Source organism: Crocodylus porosus, unplaced genomic scaffold, assembly GCF_001723895.1.
Source record: "Crocodylus porosus isolate Cpor-Errol unplaced genomic scaffold, CroPor_comp1, whole genome shotgun sequence".
NCBI classification, from domain to species: Eukaryota; Metazoa; Chordata; order Crocodylia; family Crocodylidae; genus Crocodylus; species Crocodylus porosus.
In genome coordinates, this window is record NW_017728912.1 from 17,750,029 (window position 1) to 17,770,900 (window position 20,872).

At 43.3% G+C, this 20,872-nt stretch overlaps 1 protein-coding gene across 1 annotated transcript in view; it reads right to left on the reverse strand.

Moving 5' to 3' along the window:
* Positions 1 to 15,175, reverse strand: part of AP1AR (adaptor related protein complex 1 associated regulatory protein) — a 50,485-nt gene extending 35,310 nt beyond the window's left edge. The window contains exon 1 of the mRNA XM_019533961.1: positions 15,151 to 15,175. Within this exon, the coding sequence (XP_019389506.1) occupies positions 15,151 to 15,175 (25 nt within the window). The remainder of the gene's footprint in view (positions 1 to 15,150) is intronic.
* Positions 15,176 to 20,872: the final 5,697 nt, after the last annotated feature.

Consider the following 20,872-nt stretch of genomic DNA (forward strand, 5'->3'; position numbering starts at 1 on the left):
ACTGTCATCTCCGTCTGGTGTGCAGATGTCATCGCAGCCCCCCCTCAGTTCCTCCCCGCCCAGGTTTGTGAGGCTGTGCCATAGCACTGGGAGCCTTTCCCAGCATCAGGGCTGACGGGCCCTGCATGCGCCTCCCACCCGCACGTAGGTGTCACTGTGAGAAAGCCTTTATTTACCACCCGTTTGATTCGCGGCACCATGTCAACAGTACTTCAAGCTCTGTGAGACCCTTCACCGGGAGGGATGTGCCCTACCTGCTTGGGAATTAAAAATAAGGGACGTCATATGGATGACAGCCTGGTGGTTCTGGACCCACATGCCACAGGGTGCAGACAGCAGTGCAGCTTGCAGCTGCCACTCAGAACGGTTTCTACAAAGCGCTCTGAGTTATAACTGTTATCCCGGACCAGACAGAAGTTCACCCAGAGGAGAGGGGAATCCAGGTTCCCATAGCCAGGGACCCATAGCCCTGGGTTCTGCCAGCACTCCCTGTTTTCAGAGTGAGAGGAGGGGGGAAAGGCACCAGACAGAGCTTGTTCTTGGGGCCCTGGGAGGCCATTATTAACACTGTTCGGTGTGTATATGCTTGCGGGCTTAGATCAAGCGTAGTCCTATGCCTGCCTGGCAAGGGAAACACCAGGACCCTGAGGCGATCTTCCTAGTTGTACCTGGGGAAGACTGCTCTCCTGGCACGGGAATAGTACTTACCAAGGTAATGTATAGTAAACTTCCCACTTAGCTACTGGAGTGGGAAGGTCTTGGCTTTATGCCCACTTTACTGAAAGGGGAGACTCCCCCCAGACTTGCTCCTGCAGCCTTATAGCTGAGGGCAGGCAAAGTTTGGGGGCATCCGAACCCCAAGCCTCTGGGCTTGGGCCTGCAAGTAGGATGCCTGCCAAAGGATTTGGAAACATCTGAAATCCCAGATGGGGGTGGAGGATGTTTGCCAGTTGTAGGGCCACTTATGGTTCTGGACTGACTCACAGATTTGGAATTTGATTGGGCAATTTTGGCTTGGAATACGAAAAATTTAAAATAAACAATAAATATATATATAAAAAAGATGCTTAACATGACAAGACAAAAGCCAGAGATGGCGATTAGGAATCTGCAAAACATTTTGACTTGTGTTGGTTTTTCAGAGTTTTTTAGCACAGGAGAACTGTGCTTGCGGTTTTGTATCGTCAAAAAACAAGTGAAATGAGCGTTTTGAAGTGGGATGCTGATAACTTTAGATAAGTTATGGAGAGGTGCCTTGAAAGTCTGTCTAAAAGGCTTGAGAACCACTGCAATAGTTAATCAAGAGGTTTAGACTTAACACCATTCCTCATTTATTGGAATCTGACAGGTCAAACTCTTTTGAGAGTATCTGGGTTTCAACCTGAAGCCTCAGCTGCAGGTGGCCAATGGCTCATGGCTGACAGAGGGGAAGCAAATCAGGAAAGGTGGTTTCCCTTCCTGCACAGGCCTTGCTTACTGAATGCTTAAGATCAGGACCCAGGGCTCGATCTGTTTTTGGAAAAAATAGTGCACGCGCGCGCATGCACGTACACACACACACGCTTAATTGGGGTGTGCCAATTCTGTATGAACCTTAGCTTTTAAAATTCAAGTAGAGGATGTATTATTTTACATGCTGTATAGTAGCTGAGCCAAGAGGTGAGGAGGAAAATTAGGTTATTCTGACTAGGGCATAGTGTATTGTTGACATCGGAAGAAATCATCCATTACAAATGAGCATTCAAGAGGAACAGAGTCTGACACTGCATATGATTATATACTATTTTTTTGCTCATAGCGTCTCAAAATAGTAAGTGAATGGTTAGTGCTGTGACTGATTTTTAACCTGTAAGATTTGTGGGGCCTAGATTGTCTTAATTGCCTTATTTGGCAGTGATCTTTAAAACAAAGATCATTATGATGATGCTTGTGGGTGATATGGTGCGTAAAAACTCCTGGAAACAAAACAAGGTTTAGAACTGCTGTTGCAATCAGCCTCCAGAAAAAAGGAGGACATTTATGGAAAAGTTTTTTACCTGAGCAAGCAGGTAGGACAGAATCGTAGAATATGTGAACAAAGTTATTGTGCAGGACTTGTCAGCTCAAAAAAACCTATAGTCCATAGCAATCAAATCAGTCTCAGCTCAGACTTCTGAAGAGATCTAGTCTACCCTGTACATGCTTAAAAGATTAATGGCATTAGCATATTTATTTAGATCCAAATCTCTCATCACCCTATCATACTAATACAATTTAAGTCTCAGCAATGACAACATGATCAATTCAGCAGAAATTCAATCAACCAACCAGCCGCTGAAAAATTTTCACTGTTTCCCTCATCCATTTCCAAATTCCCTACAGATGTCTTTAGCAGGTTACCACATTCACGCTATTTTGAATCCAGGGAACTGCCCCTTTCTTTTATGAGAAGGAGATTCTAACACAACACTCTTAAAATTGGTACGTTGCAAACCATTAGAGGCATAACCACCGTCTTAAACTTTGCTGAGGCCGTGGTATCATTCTTCAACAAGGCAGACAAAGTTCTTTGGATAAATATGATAACTTTTATTAGACCAGCACCCCATACAACCAACACCCCATTCTCCAACAAGACACTTCACCTAATAAGCAGGCTGATGCATTCTATATGAACATGTCTCCAAATGTTTTTAAAATGTAGCTTTATATAAAGTAGATGCAACTTAATCTTGTGGCCACAGTTATCTAATTTTGTTACTAGGTTTCTATCCAAAAAAAGTTTGCAGTCTCTTAGATTTTAATCATATGCATCTGGCTGAGTTAATGCTTGATCATATTACAAAAGCAACTGAGATTCAAAAATAATCCCCAAATTGTGTTCCCTAGTAGGTAACATGAACCATGCCTCTTAAATAAAAGGAACTGATATTACCTCCTACACTTCCTCTGGTTGCTTCCCTCAATGGCTCAGTATTGCCTGAGTTGAGCTGTTGCTAGCTTCTTCTCCACCCATGCCTCAGTCTGAGCTAGGCAGCAGTGTTCAACTGCACTGTCAGACTTGCATGAGATACACCTCTGAGTGCTGTCAATATGTTGACAACACCACGCTCCATGCTTCCTCCCTAAATCTCCATTTATACAAATCATATATACCCTAAAATACAAAGGATGCAGAGTAATACCATGCAGCACCCTACACTTCAGAACTCTTCAGGAATTAGTTGCTCATACTAAGCTCTTGAAAGCCCCATCCACTTCTAACAGGCTTCCTGGGCAAGTCAGCATAGTTATTGCCACTGTATCTCATTTTACATTGTTATTTATATGAGTAAATATGTTTTTGTCCCTATGGAAATTGAAGTTGGAGAAGGGAGAAAAAGTGTGAAACTATATTGCATCTTTCATGAATTAGCAAACATTAATGATTCAAATATTGGAGGTCTCTGAAACACTGTATGATAATTTCTCACCCTCCTGATAAAGAAACTCTTCATGTTAACATGTAAAAAGAACATTTAATACTTAGTACATTTCCGAATGTCATCCCCCACATGCCAATTTGCCCAGCCTGATTGCCATATGCAATGGTGAAGTCTGTGACTGCACTAAGAAAAGCATAATTACAAGAAACTATATAAGCAGGTGTTATTGTGCTGCTATCAAGGTGGTAGGGGTGGAGACAGGTGGTACTGACTTAAGAGTTGTCAGTAACTCTCTGGAAAGTCCACAAAATGTCTATGGACCACAATGTGAGACATAGCTTTGGACTCAATAGGCCTTATATGGAAGCAGTGCCATAGCATTTTGCTTCCTCCTTGAGTTCCTTGGTGAAGGGCTGTGAATATTCCAGCATCAAAAGAAATATCCAGTCATATTTCCTGCATGGACTGTATCTGCATCCACAAAATAGGCTTTGGAGGTCTGGATAGAAATATAGTGGACTAGGGACTAACTGTTCAGCTTTCCATTCAGTTGAATGGATACTCTCTTAAGAAGTCAGCAGTGAAGGGGTTAATTCATTGCTTAGTTTGCTGTCTGTCACCACTGGCAAGCAGATATAGAAAGCTAGAAAAAGAAATTGCTATCATAATGATGAGCAGTAGAAGGTGGGAGGAATATAATACATTAATAATAGGTGATCTCTGATGTTCCCCCCCACCAGATATATGAGGTCAGTCTTGAAGGCACATTACAGTGATTGCATACAAAAAGTGATGGTAAGGGTTGGGAGTCAGGGCAAGGAGAGAGATAAAAATAACCATAAGTAAATTAGAAAAGATGAGGCATGTCAGCACAACTTAAGAGAATTATGATGCAAGTTTCAGAAGGGATCACTGGAATTTAGCTTCATGCTATTTCCTAAGGAATTAGCACATTAGTACAGTATTAAGAGAAATAAAGTAGTTGTCAAAATTGGCAGGTATTCATAAGTTGTATCTAGTGCTCAAAGAGTACTGGAAAGCACAAGATACTGTCTTTTATGGCATATCAGAAGAGTAGCCTACAGCTTGCAGTTGACAATAATGCAAACAGTGGCCACGTCTACATGAAATGCTGACTACACTGTAGCCCGATACTACAGTGCAGTAGTGTCATGTGGCAGAAACCGTGACACAACACTACTGTACAGTAGTATTAGGCTACTGTGCAGCAGCATTACAAAAAAGTTGTTCATCAGTGCTCAGAGTTATTTAGTACTTGTTTATACAAGTTCTGGGCACCACACTTCAACAAGGACATGGAAAAACTTGAGAGGGTCCAGAGAAAAGACACCTGTATGGTCAGGGACTTGCAAGATAAGCTATATAAGGAGAGGCTGAAGGACTTGGGCCTCTTCAGCCTATAAAAGAGAAGGCTGAGAGGGGACTTGATAGCAGCTTACCATTACATCAGAGGAGTACATCAAGAATTCGGTGAACAGATGTTCACCAGGGCACGCCTGGGGAAGACCAGGAGCAATGGATACAGACTCCTGGAAGGCCGCTTTAGGCTCAATTCTGGGAAAAACTCCTTCACAGTCACGGTGTCCAAACTGTGGAATAAACTCCCTCCAGTGGTGATGCAGTCACCTACCCTGGAAATCTTCAAAAGGAGACTTATACAGTTACCTCGCTGGGGTAACTTGACCCCAGTGGTCTTTTCCTGCCTAGTGCAGGGGGATTGGACCCAATGATTTACAAGGTCCCTTCCAGCTCCTAACAATCTATGAATCTATGCAAGTACTAAATTACTGTGCAGTAATGACTGCGCAGTTAGTGTTTTATGTAGACATGGCCAGTAAGGCTATTTAGTAGATCATTCATTCTATAATAGCTCCCCTGGCCACTGAAGACTTTCTGGCTGTCATTATTACCATATCTTCATGCAATAGCATTAAGATTAGAAGGGGGAGGTGGGGGAGGAACCATTAGTTTAAAACTCAGTGCTCTAAAAACAACAAGTCCCCAGCAATTTAAACCAAATAATCTATTAGCAGTACAAGGCTTTTGACACAGAATAAGAAAACAGATCCAATTCCATCCAGTGCAGCAGTGATAGAAATAGGAACTAGATCATCACAGTGAAATAAAGAAGTTTCAATGTTTTGTGACATAAGATACCATTGTGATGTACATTTCACCCTGCTTTCACCTTTTCAAATTCTCTATTTTGCTAGTGTATATTTTAAGTCCATTTAAAAATTGGAGATGAGGAGCTGATGAGGCAGAAGAGGAGTTTAAAAGCAACACATTAGAAAGTATAACCATTGTGAACTATGTTGGAACTAACCTCCCTGCTCATTGTGGTGGTATTAAAAATGTTAGTAAACTGCTTGTTCATTAAAGCAGAGTAAGGGAATTCCACCATGTGCAGAAATGTTTCCTGAATGAAACCAAATTTGTGTAATTTGTGATTTGTATAATTTTAGGTCAGCAAGACATTGCAGATACTTTTAAAGCTGTGTAATTATAGACTAAAGTGTAGAGTATAGACTTTCCCCACAGATGTTATTAAAGCCTGCTTTATGCCAACTTATGGTTGCCCTGTGCAGCTGTGCTTTAGACAGGGAAGGTGCAGATATATCTTTCCTCCACATTAAGTGCAGAAGCACAGGAAGGAAGCATCATTGACTACACAGGAAGCCAGTCAGCATTAACTTGGAATTATCAGATGCAAGAAAGGCACATCCATCTAAAGCCTCTCTGCTTTTGCATAAAAATGCATCCTTTAATTATGTTATTTTGCATATATTTCATATACTTGTGTATTGCCTCTCTGGTTGTCTACTCTTCTCATCAGTTCAAACATGGACCTTCCTTACAAGGCCTAAACAGGGCCTGCTATACTTCTTTACTGAAACATCCTTTCTTCCAGCTCTGAATACATTTCTCTCCCTAAAACACTGTTCCCTTTAACTGTTGCTCACCTCTGAGGTCACTGCTAGTCATTAGCTCTTTCACCCAACCATGCCACCTGCTCCCACTAATCTAAGCTTGGTTTTCCTCAAGGGATCCCCTTTGTAGCTGCAATAGTCTTATTGTTACTACCTACTCTCACTGTTTTTTCTGCTTCTCTGCTCGTTTCCTTCTTACACTCTCTGCTAAATCTGCTTGTCTCAATGTTCCCTTTATTTCTTCCCACAATTCTTTAAAACTATATACATACAGCCTCAAAATTTGGAGTAGCCTAGGTGATACCACCTGCTCCTGCTTTATTTATTTAACTCTTTTTTCAATGTACTTTCTACTACTATTCTTCATGAAACCTCCACTGCTACTCCTGTCTGTCATTTAATGTGGAATCAGTGGGATACAATAAACAGCAGATTTGTCTCATTTATGTATTTGCTAAATAGAGAGGCAATGTTAGCAATACATAAATGAGACAAATCTGCTGTTTATTGTATCCCACTGATGCCATATCTCCTGTATTTGCTACTCATGACACTATTCATATGTTAAATTAGATCCTGTGATCATTTACTACACCTTACCTGTGCATATGAATAGTCTGTTGGATCTGTTCATGTGCATGTGTATATGGCTGTATTTTAAAGCAAAATGCACACCAATAACAGTAATAAAGACATTTTTTAAGCAAATTGTTCCATCTTTGGTTTTGCTACAAGCTTAGCACCATAGGCCACTTTGCAACAGCACACATCTCAGATAGATTATGTTTATTACATGGATTTATTCTGGTTCTTATCTTGGCATTCTGCTCAGTGCACATTGTCTTGCCAAGATAAGATTCTTCAGTCATTTGTCCTTCCTATGTCTTAATGGATTTGAGAAAACCAATAGTTCCAATAATCTCAAAGCAGAATGCCTGTACAAGTTCTTTGAATTTACTGTAACCAAAAAAACCATTCGAGCATGTCCCGAGGCATCATCTTTTGTTGGCTTTGGCTGAACTGGTGTTCATCACTGAGAAACGCATTGCCTATCCCATAAGCTCACAGTTTATATCATTCCTCGAGGACTTTTAATCATGTAAATTCCTGTCTTTTCTAATTGATTTTAGGGTAATTGTTTTCTTAGAAAGAGACTAAAAGAATGGAGGAACAGAGAGAGAAGAATGTCTAAAATGGAGGAAATAGGAAGTTTTGTACAACTGGAAGATTTTTTGGCTTAAAACTGTGGTACAGTTCCCTTAGCTTCAAAGTAATAAATATGGCACGGCTCTAAGATTTGGAACTGTGTTTAGAAAGTTCTTCTTACACTTCTGCTACTTCTAACTGCCAGGTCAACGTGACTCTGGATATATGTATTCATGCAGACTAAAGTCCTGCTCTTATCCAATCCCTCTCAGAGGCAGTTTTTGACTCAGGACTGATGGAAAAAATGGGCCTAAAGGCCAAAGGAACCAAATCTGAGAACTACAGAATTTCCCTAGAGAACTGATCAGGAATATTCTGAACAATAATTCTGATTTTCTCTGAATGACTACCAATCATTTTGGTTTTATTTGTAGCTCATATATCAATAGTATCAATCTTGAAGTTACCTGTAAAGTATATCCTTTGTTTGAACACAGAATATTCTCCTATTGTCCATTTAAATCCAACTACAAATTGAAGTGTCAAAATATGTTCATATGACTAACTTCTAGGGCAGGGAACCCTCTTTATAGAGCTAAAATACAAGATAATTAAACTATCTATCCTAACATTTTCCCACACAATAGTGGGCATATTTGGGAGTCAGTAGATTAAAATGTCAGTAAAATAGAGTACCAACTACTGGAAGGGAGATATAAGTAGTGGAGAGTCTAGTCATCTGGATTTTAAAAGAGGGCCTCAGTGCATTGATTGGTTTAATTCTGGAATGACACTGCACAACAGATGCTCTGAGAAGATGAAGTTAATATACATAGGACATGTCACAGTGTTACTTTTTTGAACTAGACTATTTAGGCATCACATCCTTAGACACTGAAACAATTATTCATACTGCTAAACTCCCTGAGGTGCGAAGTGCGAAGTGTAGTGTCACTTACAATTCATTACTTCTCTAATTAATAGTAAGAAAACATCCTCTGAGCTTACTAAAGTTTTTCAATTTTCCATTAAAGTTGGAATGTATGTAATGGAGGTGGCCATTTCCTTCAGAGTGTGAGACAATTATTGCGAGGCATTTTTCTGCTGAAGATACTGAGGTCAGCTCTTTTCTAGGTTTTAAGGTCATGCAGCACACATAGCTAAGTTTAATCAGAGGTGACTACCATGCATCCAGATCAATGCTGACAGTTGGAGTCTTCAGGCAGAATCAGTTTTTTAAGCACCAAAATATTTCCTCACATTGTTAAAAAAAGAATCACTTGATTTATCTCTCTTTTTTTTTTTTTTTTGAATTGCCATCTCTTCACTATAGAGTGTCTTACTTCTAGGCAAATGCAAAAGTAGTAAAATCAACATGGGCTGGAAGTTTCCCACAGCAGCTATTTAATAGTACTTAGATCCTTTACAAACTGCATACAGCAAAGACAAGGAGAAGAGAGCAAAGGAAAGATGCTTGATCAAAGGTGATATAGTACGTTTTAGACTAAGGTCCTTTTATTTTGTGTTTGTACAGCATTGAGCACAATGGGGTCCTAGTCAAGGATTAAGGCTCCTAGACACTATCCCGTACTACAACTTAATATTAAAGATCTAGATCAGCCTATATGGTTGTGTTTTCACTGCAAGCTGGATTTCTACCCTCCACAGGCAAAACTCTTATGCCCAGGCTGTTTGTCCCACTGAGGATATAGATCAGAGCCAGAGGTTTCCTGTAAGGCAGACTCCGACCCCCAACGTCCCTCCCCACCTTGCAGTCAGGAGATAGCTGAAATCTCAGTTGCAGAGTTTAGGGAACAGTCCTGTAAAATGCAGTTCCACAGTTCTGTTCCTCAATTCACATTCACTTCCTCACAAAGTAAACTGAGTGTGCAAAAAATGGCATTTGGGCTTCAGTGTCAACAAGTCCATATGGGGGGAAAATAACTTAGATTATATGTACAGAGTACTGGGTTCTGTACTAGCTGTTAATAATATAGCTAATACAATGTTAGGCATTTTAAAGAAGGGAATTATAAACAAAATGAAAAAAAAGTATAAAGAGGTGCAGTTAGCTGTGTTAGTCTGAAATCATACAAGTGTGGAAAAGTAGGGCTGGAAGGTTATCTAGATCAACCCTACCTGATGCAGGATCATCCCTAGCCAAACCATCCTATGCAAATCCATTGTCTAACTTCTTAGCAAAACTATACAATCTACCCTGACACAACACAAGACACAGGTGAAGCAGGGGGACCACAGCAGCCAACACCTGCTTCTGTAAAACGTTTAATATATGCTAAAGAGATCCCAAGTAAAGGACACACCCCACACTACAGAGGGGGCAACCCCACCCCCAACAGTACATACCCTTCTGATCATGGGATAAAATTATTTTCTGACACCAAATATGATGATCATTCTGACCCAGAGTGGGAGGACAAGCTCCTTTAGCCAGGAACCTCCAAATTTAAGTCCCAGAAGAAGCAAAAAGAAGTAAAAATCTAATATAGCATCTCTAATCATATCGGTGTCTACAACTGTTCATAGATTTCATAGATGTTAGGGCTGGAAGGGACCTCGGTAGATCATCGAGTCTAGCCCCCTGCCGCAAGGACAGGAAGTCAGCTGGGGTCAAAGAATCCCAGCAAGATAAGCCTCCAAATGCTTCTTAAAGGAGTCCAGAGTAGGTGCTTGCTCCACCTCTGGAGGAAGCTATTCCAGGCCTTGCGGGCTTGGACAGTAAAGAAGTTTTTCCTTATGTCCAGCCTAAAATGGTCTTGGAGGAGTTTGTGACTGTTGGTTCTTGTCATCCCTTGGGACGCTCTGGTGAACAGATGTTCCCCCCAGATCCTGATGCACACCCCGATGTACTTATAGGCTCTATTTCTGATCTGAATTGGGAATGCTGAAAAATCTCCATTCATTCTTGTATGAGGTCAGTTTACATCACTCACAGTATCCCGATTAACAGAATTTACAGCCATAATATCAACAAGCCAACTTATAACAGATTTATGTTTCAATGGCCCTAATCTTTTCCCTATAGCAGAGGTTTTCAGCCTTTTTGGATTAGTGTACCCCTGGCAGCCAGATGCAGAGCAGGGGCTGGGATGGTGCAGCTAAGCTTCTTCCCCCGCCTCCTGCATTTGGCCATGCAAGCAGTGCCTATGTGGCAGCACATGCACATCGATGCAGGATGGTGTGTGGCAGCGCTCCATTCCCCTAGGGCTTTCTCAAGTACCCCTGGGGTTACACGTACCCCCAGTTGACAAACCCTGCCCTATAGCTTGGGGCTGATCTCAGGTAAATGGAGTGGTGGTTTGAACAGTCTCTGCTTTTCTTCTTACGCCTAGCCTCATAACCTCCTTTGTCCAAAGAGAAGCCATAGGTGCTGATGGTGCCACTCTAGGTTCCTTTGGAGACAAACATCTTGGTGGTACCTCAACAGATCTGGTTTCCAGTAACAACTATGTCCATGATGCCCATGATGCTAAGTTCCTTAGCTTCAACCTTACGATCACAGTGAGTAAACAAACTACAACTTATGCCACTTTCTGGATCACTACTAACCTCAGAGGTACTTCCAGCACCTTCTGATATATTGAAAGCATTCCACAAACCATAAACAGCTTCATCTCCAGGGCTTTAATAGCTTTCTTACAGCCACAGTGATCTGCCTCCAGTGTACTAAATACTTCACTTTTTAGCTGGAAAGCTGCTTGCAAGTTGAGTGCCTTGCTATGCCATGCTTTCTTCTCCCTTTCCACACAACAACCCTCCTGTTCAAATTTATGAATGTGCTTAAGTTCTACAGTATGACTAGTGTCCTTCCATGAATTGGCCCAGAGGGTGCTAATCTGGTTTTTCAAATGTTCAATTTCCGAATCCTTTTCCTCAGTAATCTCCTTTACTGAATTTTTAAACCAATCTCCATCCTCAGTGCATTAGCACACTCAATCTCTTGTTTGGCTTTCCTTGATATCTCACGGTTGCATGCAAAAACGCCCATGATGCTGGCCTTTTTTAGCTGGGAATGTGTATGCTTGCTACTCTCCTTCCATAAATGTTCTCAGTACCCCTAAGGCTAGCAGCATTCCAAAAGTGCAACTGTAGGAGTGGGAAGTGCCAGAAGTTCTTTTTCAGTATCACCAGCTCCAACCAATCCTCAAACTCCCTAACTATGGAGTGCATACACTTTCTTCAGTAACCAACTGCATGTCAACCACACCTCACCACAATAACAATAACTACCAACAAAATTCAAAAGTATCCCAGAAATCCAAGCACCAAAACAACATCAATGTCCTATTAACCCTTTAATGACCAACAAGAAACTAATCAAACTTCTGTTAATATAAGCCCAGTTAATATTAACTCCTATCATGCATGGATGATCTCTACCTGACTCAAGAAGTGCTGCTCAGCCTGGTATTGGCAACGGGAGATGACCTAATCGGCAACTTAGAGATCAATTTGAAGCTGGGTGACAGTGACCACGAGCTGATCACCTTCCCGTCTGCTGTAAAGCTGGCAAGTCAGTCAGTAACACGGAAGTCCTTGACTTCAGGAAAGCTGAATTTGACAAGCTCAGGAGGCTTGTCAGTGAGGCCCTAAGGGACCATGGCCCCAGGGGGAGGGGAGTTCAGGAAGAGTGGTTCCTCCTCAAAGGAGCAATCATCAATGCACAAGCTAATTCTATTCCATCTTGGAGGAAAGGCAGCAAGAGGGCACAGCAGCTCCTCTGGCTCTCCAGGGACCTAGCAGACATCCTGAGGCTAAAAAGAAAGGCCTACAAAGGATGGAGGATGGAATTCACCTCCAAGGAGGAATATTCTGCACTGGTCCGGTCCAGCAGGGAGCAAACTAGGAGAGCCAAGGCTGCAACTGAACTCCAGGTAGCTTTGAGTATCAAGGACAATAAAAAGTCCTTTTTCAGATATGTGGGGAGCCAGAGGAAAAGCAAGGGCAACACTGGACCGCTGCTAAGCCAGATGGGACATTTGACAACTGATGCCCAGGAAAAAGCCAACCTATTAAATGGGTACTTTGCGTTGGTCTTTCATCAGTCCCATGGGATGCCCATGCCCACTATGGGACAGGGAGGTCCGGGTGAGGGAGATCCCCTGCCCTCAATCAGTGCTGACCTCATGAAGGAACACCTTGAGAAGCTGGATACCTTCAAGTCAGCTGGCCCCAACAATCTACACCCCAGGGTACTCAAGGAGACCATCATAGCCCAGCCCCTGGCATGGATCTTTGAGAACTCATGGCACACTGGTGAAGTGCCCAAAGACTGGAAGAAGGCCAAAGTGGTGCCTATGTTCAAGAAAGGGAGGAAAGTGGATCCGGGAAACTACAGGCCCATCAGCCTGACCTCTATCCTAGGGAAGGTCTTTGAAAAGTTTATTAAAGAGGCCATCCTTAATGGACTGGCCAATGCCAACATCCTGAGGGATAGTCAACTCGGGTCTGTTGCGGGTAGGTCTTGCTTGACCAATCTCATTTCCTTTTATGACTAGGTGATCTATCACCTGGACAAGGGAGAAGAGATTGATGTCATATATCTTGACTTTAAAAAAGCCTTCGATCTGGTATCCCATGATCACCTGTTGACAAACCTGGCCAACTGTGGCCTTGGGTCCACCATGATCCCCTGCCTGGGAAATTGGCTCCATGGTCAGACCCAGATGGTGGTGGTTAACGGAAGTCAATCATCATGTTGCCCTGTGACCAGTGGGGTCCCCCAAGGCTCTGTCCTTGGACCCATATTGTTCAACAACTTCATTAATGATGTGGACATTGGAGTCAGAAGTGGACTGACCAAGTTCGCCGATGACACCAAACTCTGGGGCAAAGTATCCACACCTGAAGATAGGAGGGTGATCCAGGCTGACCTGGACTGGCTCAGCAAATGGGAGGACGAGAACCTGATAGTGTTTAACATTGAACAATGCAAGGTTCTCCACCTTGGGAGGAAAAACCTGCAGCATCCTTATAGGCTTGGCAGTGCTATGCTGGCTAGCACTACGGAAGAAAGAGACTTGGGGGTCATCATTGACCACAAGATGAACATGAGCCTTCAGTGCGATGCTGCAGGTAGTAAAGTGAGCAAAATACTGGCTTGCATCCATGGATGCTTCTGAAGTAAATCCCAGGATGTCATTCTCCCCTGGTACTAGGCCTTGGTGAGGCTGCAGCTGGAGTACTGTGTCCAGTTTTGGGTCCCTCAATTCAAAAAGGATATGGAGAAGCTTGAGAGAGTCCAGAGGAGAACCATGCACATGATCAGAGGTCAGGAAAACAGACCTTACGATGACAGGCTGAGAGCTATGGGGCTCTTTAGCCTGGAAAAGCGCAGACTTAGGGATGATGCGATGGACGCATATAAGTTTATCGGGGTGACCACTAGTATCTGGGGGAACATTTGTTCACCAGAACTCCCCAAGGGTGAGGAGGTCAAACTGTTATAAACTACTGCAAGACCATTTCAGGCTGGACATAAGAAAGAATTTCTTTACTGTCCGAGCCACCAAGGTCTGGAACAGCCTGCCATCGGAGGTGGTTCAAGCACCTACACTGAACACCTTCAAGAGAAATTTGGGTGCTTATCTTGCTGGGATCCTATGAACACAGCTGATTTCCTGCCCCTTCGGCAGGGGGCTGGACTTGATGATCTTCCAAGGTCCCTTCCAGCCCTAATGTCTATGAAATCTATGAAAACTTTGAAATATGTTGGTTTGTTAATGTGGTTAGTCTCAAGCTTGATGATGACAGGCAAACAAAGTGGTAATGGTTTAGTAAAATTAACTCCTTACTTATCCATCCAGGGGTGCCAAACTATTGTGTGCCTGAATTTAAGATTTGGATCCAATGGGCCCATCTATACATGCATTAATGTGCTTTTACTAATGCACATTACATTTACTACCTCCAATATGAGGCACTAAACACTAACTAAATTTATGTCCTAGGTGATGCAAGTGGAGTTGGGTTAATATTAGGCTGACCATCTCTGACAGTGTCCCAAGATCCCAGAAAGAGTGGGAGTCTAGCCTAAGTTTTGCTGAAGTTGGACACACACACACAGAGAATTAAAACGAAAGATTAAAGTAGAAGAAGTGAAATTTATTAAGGTAATAAAATAGGGAATGGGTAAAAGGGAGGAGTGGAGAACAAAAAGGGATTATAACAGGGATACAAACAGTTTATCAAAACAGTATAAAGATTAAACAGTATCATGAAAAATATGAAACAAAAGCCAACAGATCCAAAACAGTCTGCATCAAAAAACAGTTGTTGATCCAGAGAGATAATAGGAAAGCCAGGAGGTCAGAGGAGACAGGCTGGAGCAGGCTGCTACTCTAGCTCTCCATGAAGCACAGTTGCAAGTTTCACTCTAATTTACTGTCTGCTGTTGCTGACACAAAGCACACAAGGATCTCATCAACACACTATTCAGGCTAACAAGCACAAGCACCTCACATGAACACACTACCTCACACCAACACAGTCACCCACACAGTCACAAACCTCAACAATGAACATCTCATACAGACATACTGTCACAGCACCCAGGTGCAGGTTATACAGGCTCCATTTACTCCACTTTTCAGCATTCAGTCCTTTGAGGTAAAGGGCCTGTCACTCACTGTCAATCAGACAGCTTTCAATCATTTCCGTCAGCTTACTCTCTCACTGAAATCAGCTGTCACTGAAATCCAATTGCTCAAACTCAAGCATACCTTTCCTGCCACTCAATCCGCACAACCACATGTGCCCATGCTGTCTATGTAGGGCACCAGATGGGTTGGTTAAAAGTTCAGCTTCTTTTAGAGCAGGGGTGCCCAACCTTGGGGTCATGACCCCATTTGGGAACAATAAACAATGGAGTCACAAAGACACTTGACAGTGTTGACTGATTAAACAGGGATTTGCCTTTTCCATTTGCTGCATAAAAACGTGGATTTTATCCTTTAAAGGATAAAAAAGTGGGGAATGACAGAGTTCTAGCCTGCAAAGGGCTGCTTGGGGTTGGGGGGAGCGGCAGGAGGGGCATCAGGCAGGAAGCGCCACATGCATGTGCACATGCACACATATGCATGGCAGCCAGGCAGCATGGAGAACAGCTCCCACAGCTCCTTGCAGATAAGCCTATGGGGGGAGGGCAGATTCAGGTCCCCAAGGGGAGGGAGAGAGTGAAGTAGGGCTGGGGGTAGGGGTGCTGCCCAACCAGGCTGGTACAGGGGGCCTAGGGCTGGGATGGGAATTTAGGCCCAGCTGGTGAAGCAGGATGGAGCCACAGGTGGCTCATTTACGGGTAGTAGGGGGACCAGCACCCTGCCACCGAGTGCACTCCCAGGGTGGGAGTTATGGGGTGGAGGAACATGCTTCCACAGATTAGTGCATGGGCTAAGGATGGATGCGGACTGCCTGCTGTGGGCTTGGGGCTACCTGCCCTGCTGCCCTCCCTCTGGGGCCTCCATGGTAGAGTGAGGTGGGGAGGCTCAGTGCCATGGCTGGGAACCCCATGCTGGCCATGCCAACATGTTGAGGCACCCCCTGCTTACCTGGCAGCAGCAGGGGGAACAGGTCCATAACACATGTTCAGATACTGTCAGCCTGCACTATGGAGATAATACCAGCAATTTCCAGTCCTTCAACAACCCAGAATGCACTGCTTCCAGCCCCCCCGCAACTTCTACTCCAAAGGTCCACTCGTCTACCTATCTGAACTCTACCACCTATAGGGGTGATACCAATCCCAAGGCAACACCCCTGCCCAACCCAGGGGAATGAGATGCTGGCCCATAAGGCACCACCCAAAGCACCTACTGAACACCTCAAGGTTTGCTGAGGCTTGCCACTTCTGCTTGAGTGCTCCAGTGCAAACAGCAATCACTTAGCTTCAGGAACTTAATCAAACCACAGAATGTCCTCCATGGAACAATGTGAGAGGGCCATGAACTGGACTTAGGATGAGCTGCTTCACCTCATCACAATCTGGGACAAGGAGAGAACCATCACCACTAACACTAAAGGCAGGAAGGCCAGCTGACAAAATCAGGTGTTCTACAAGTGCATTGCAGCTCAGATGGTGGCTTGAGGACACCAGTGGGACTGGCAGCAAATCTGCACTAAAATCAAGTGCATGAATTTACAGTGTGTTCAGGGCAGGGATGCCAGTAAGATCTCAAGTATTGCAAGGACTGTACTCCCCTACCATAAAGAGTGGTTGAGGATCCTTAAAGTGAACTACACTGTCGCTTACCACCACATTATGCATTGCTTACCCCCGGGTCTGGTGCAATGTAATAGCAACAATGAAAACAATGAGAGAGTCCCCTCTTTACAGCCTCCTCTTTACAGCCTCCTATCAAAGCAGCTGTGGAAGAGGATGTGGCTGCCTGCTCAGTGGATGTGTTCACCACCCGAACCCAGCTCCAATTAGACAGCTCAGATGAGACCCCCATGGAGCTAGTGAACATGGATAACCCATTACCAATGGCTGGAAAGTTTCAGCAACTCCAGTGGAAAGGGTAACTGGTGGAGTGACTAGGGACTCTGGGGTGGCTCATGGCTCAGGGGTGACTCACAGTGGGGGTCACCCACCCATGTGCCTGCACCCCAGCACTAGGTGGGCAGTGCTATAAAAAGTTACCTGAACTTCAATGATGAGATGTGAGAATGGTTTGGGATCCTATTTCTCCCATCCAGCTCCCAAGTAATAGTAATTCAGATCTGCTCACAGAGATGCAGCTATTGAGCTCCTTGAAACCATCTGACTCAGACTGGGAGGCATGCTTCCACACCATAGCATCTCCAAGGACCCTTCCAGCCAGCAGGGAGATCTGTAGTAAGAGAGTTGGGTGGATCCAAAACCACCCCCAGGACATTTAGCACAGCTTATTGGAAGAAATAAAGTTTGCACAGGTAAGAAATGTATCACTTCGTACCTCCTGTCCAGGCCTCAACTTGACCCACAACCCTGACTCACCCACAACCCTGACTCACCCAGCAGCCTGTGCCTTGGTTTCCCCCTCTCAGCCAGACCTTACAAACTCCCAATACAGGATTCAAGGTGCCCTGTGAATCTCCTGGTGCTCCATTCCTCAGTCTCCCTCTCCATTCCACACTGCCCACATCAGGGAGCATTAAGTCCAACAGTTAGTGCAAAATATATTTACTGAAGTTTTGGAAAAACATATTAAAAAGGTACAGGGTGGCGATTGAAGAGTTCACAACGACTCAGAGATCCCCTGAACCTTCTCCCATCCCACAGAATGTTGTCCCAGAAAGTAGTCAGACAAGGTTTCCCTGATCAGAATGGTCTGTCGGTGGCTTTGTCCAGGACACTCAGCTGGGAATGCAGCCTTGGCCCAGGCACTATTCAAAGTACCAGGGGTTTCCTACCCATGGATCCATTCAGAGAAAAGCCAATTTTCAGGATGGCTGCACCCTTCACTTCACATACGTTGTGAAGGATGCACGCAGTAGTCATTAAGCTGGGAATGTTCCTTAGCCTGAGATCAAGGTGAATCCCCCAGAGACCTCCAGCGCACTTTAGGTACATTCTCCAACCCGCTGACAGCTACTCGATCCAAAAATGCAGTGCTCCTCCATGAAGTCCAGCTGGCTGACATACAGCTTCATGAGCCAGAGAAGCAGCGGGTCCTCAATAATCAATGCAGGGAATGATCAGTAGGCCTGTGCAAAATGGCAGCGTTCTGTTTTGACCAGTGCTTTGATGTTTTGCTGGAACAGCATTCTGTTTCGAATTTTGTTTCGATTCCAAACAGCTGTTCTGTTCCGTTCTATGGAAATAGGGTCGAAAAGGCAAAACTGGTTCAATGTTTTGCCAATAGGATATAATGGGGAAGGACAAAACAGCCTGTAACATTGTCATTTCTGGCCTGATTTGGATGAAACTTGCAGGAATGGCAGCCTCTTCTGAGGCTACAAAGGCTGCCAAGTTTCAAGGAGCTAGGTGCAGCGGTTTGGGGGGAAACTGTACCTCAAGCTGCAGACAAGTAAAACTTGTGACACGGGTGATACTGTGTGTGTTAAGGCATGAAAGCTGTGGATACTGTATTCACATACTTTTGACTGATTATAGTCATCTTTCACAGACCCCGTAGGCATAGTTTGTAAACCCGCATAGGTCTGCAGACCACAGGTTGAAAACCACTGACCTAAAGTAAATCTCAATTCACACAGTTGTAGATGAAAAGCATGTTTATGAGTTTAGTTTGCAAAATGTATGCTACCTATTGAATAATACAGGTTGAACAGACACCTGCTTGCGTCACTACAGAAGTTCAACAGTGCACAGCAAAACAGAAGAGCATGCATTGTGCAGAGGATTCACCTATAACACAGCCCATTCACTGTATGAAACAGGGCCCAGGGATTATATGGAAGTAAGATCACAGGAAACACTGTGATGCATACACAAGTGTGCTTTACTTCTTTCAGAGATAAGCCTATGTACTTCACTTCATCAACCTCCTGTCCTGGATACAAAAAATCATGGACTAAATGTAGACAGTAGATTTATGACACATTATAACCTGCCTGACATCTGACTCCCTAGGTACCTCTTCACTATGCAACTGTTACATTCATCCCCCTTCTCCACCCCCCTCCCTGCCTGTCTCTCACCTACTGACTCCTCAATTTACATCTTCACTGACTGCCTGTCTCACATGCATACCAGCCCAGCCTCTGGCTTCTTTACTATTCATTCCATCTAGGAAGAGCACACACTAACTGCGGAGACTTCTGATGTATTAATACATCTGAGAACAGTGGCATAATAATATACACAAGAGAATAGACTAGAAGTCACATGCTAAATGGCTTAGTGATTCCTATTTATAATAATCTTTTTAGATGGCACCACTGCTATTGGCAGAGTATTGAGTTAGAACAAATTGCAGTATCTTGAATTAAGGTTTTATTTTATACTAAAAAATAGGATAGGATAGGATGATAAATATCATAATGTATGTGTTTAAGTGACCCTAATTCTAAATTAAATTAAAAGGAATGAGAGGCAAGTATTTCTTAGGGCAATATCTTTTATTGGACCAGCTATGTAGTTGGGATAAAGTTAGATAAGCTTTCAAATGCAAGACATTCTTCTTTAGGTCTCTGATCACAGGAAACCTTCAGTTTAGGCTTGATTATTTAGTAGGACTTCCTGCTTCTAAATTGTCTAGTCAGGGGGATCACTCCCATCTCTTAATCAGGTGGATCTATGAGCATCACCTACCACAGTGAACCAGCTGGGATCAACCAGTGTTTCCCAGCAAAATACCAACACCTGTTAATAAGGGAGATCAACAAAGTTGTAGCTGACACCAGTTTAAATCAGTTAGCTTGTTTTTAAACAACAAAGAGGTAACATGGTCCAGCAGAAGTATTATGTTCATGCAGATATTGATTGCAACAAAAATTATAAATCTAGAAACACTAGAAATGTTTTATGCATTTTCTACCAATTTTTTGAGACTGGACATGAATAGCCGGATTTTCAGAGTTTACGAGCACCTATAATTACAACTGATTTCATTAGCAACTGGACATGCACAGCCTGATTTTCAGAGATAATAAGCACCTGTAATCATACACCGATTGCATTAGTAGCTGTTCACTCAAGACCTCTGAAATTCATGCTGTAGGAATCATTTATTGACTTTTAGGCAACTGTAGTTTAGTAGTGACTCCAATACTTCCCTGAAGAACTAAAGCACATCTTTTAGAAAGACATCTAGTCTTAACTCCACCATCTAGTGTTTCATATATATATATATATATATATATATGAAGAAAACTTATTTTCAGATTTATAATATATAAGAAGAAGAAATGTATAGGAAGAAATGCATAAAGGAGAAAAAACAAGTATATAAATGGTGAGCCACAGTGGGCACATCTACACATGCACTGATAAACTCCAGCACAGTTATTGCTCTCAGGCACAGCCTTTACTCATGTGCCCAGACTGCAGCATATTGAGCTGGCACAGCGAAGCCCTGGCTGGCAGGGGGCCCAGAGGATCAAAAGGATGCTCCAGTGCAGTGCTAGAGGGCAGGCATCCTTGCACTGTAGCATTTCTGTGCCTCAGTCAGTCCTTGTGACCATCTACACGTGTGTTGTGGCTCAGTAAACTCTGTCATAGAATAGTACTTGTGTTGGGCTATAGTATCCTATGGTGGAGTTAATTAGTTTACTTCAGCCAAATAGCACTGCTCATGTAGACAGTGATGCTTTACTGCAGAGTTAATTAGGCAACTCCACAGTAAGCATCTCGTGTAGATATATCCACTGTGTTACAATTTAATCTTTCAACAGCTGAAGTTTTAAAATAAA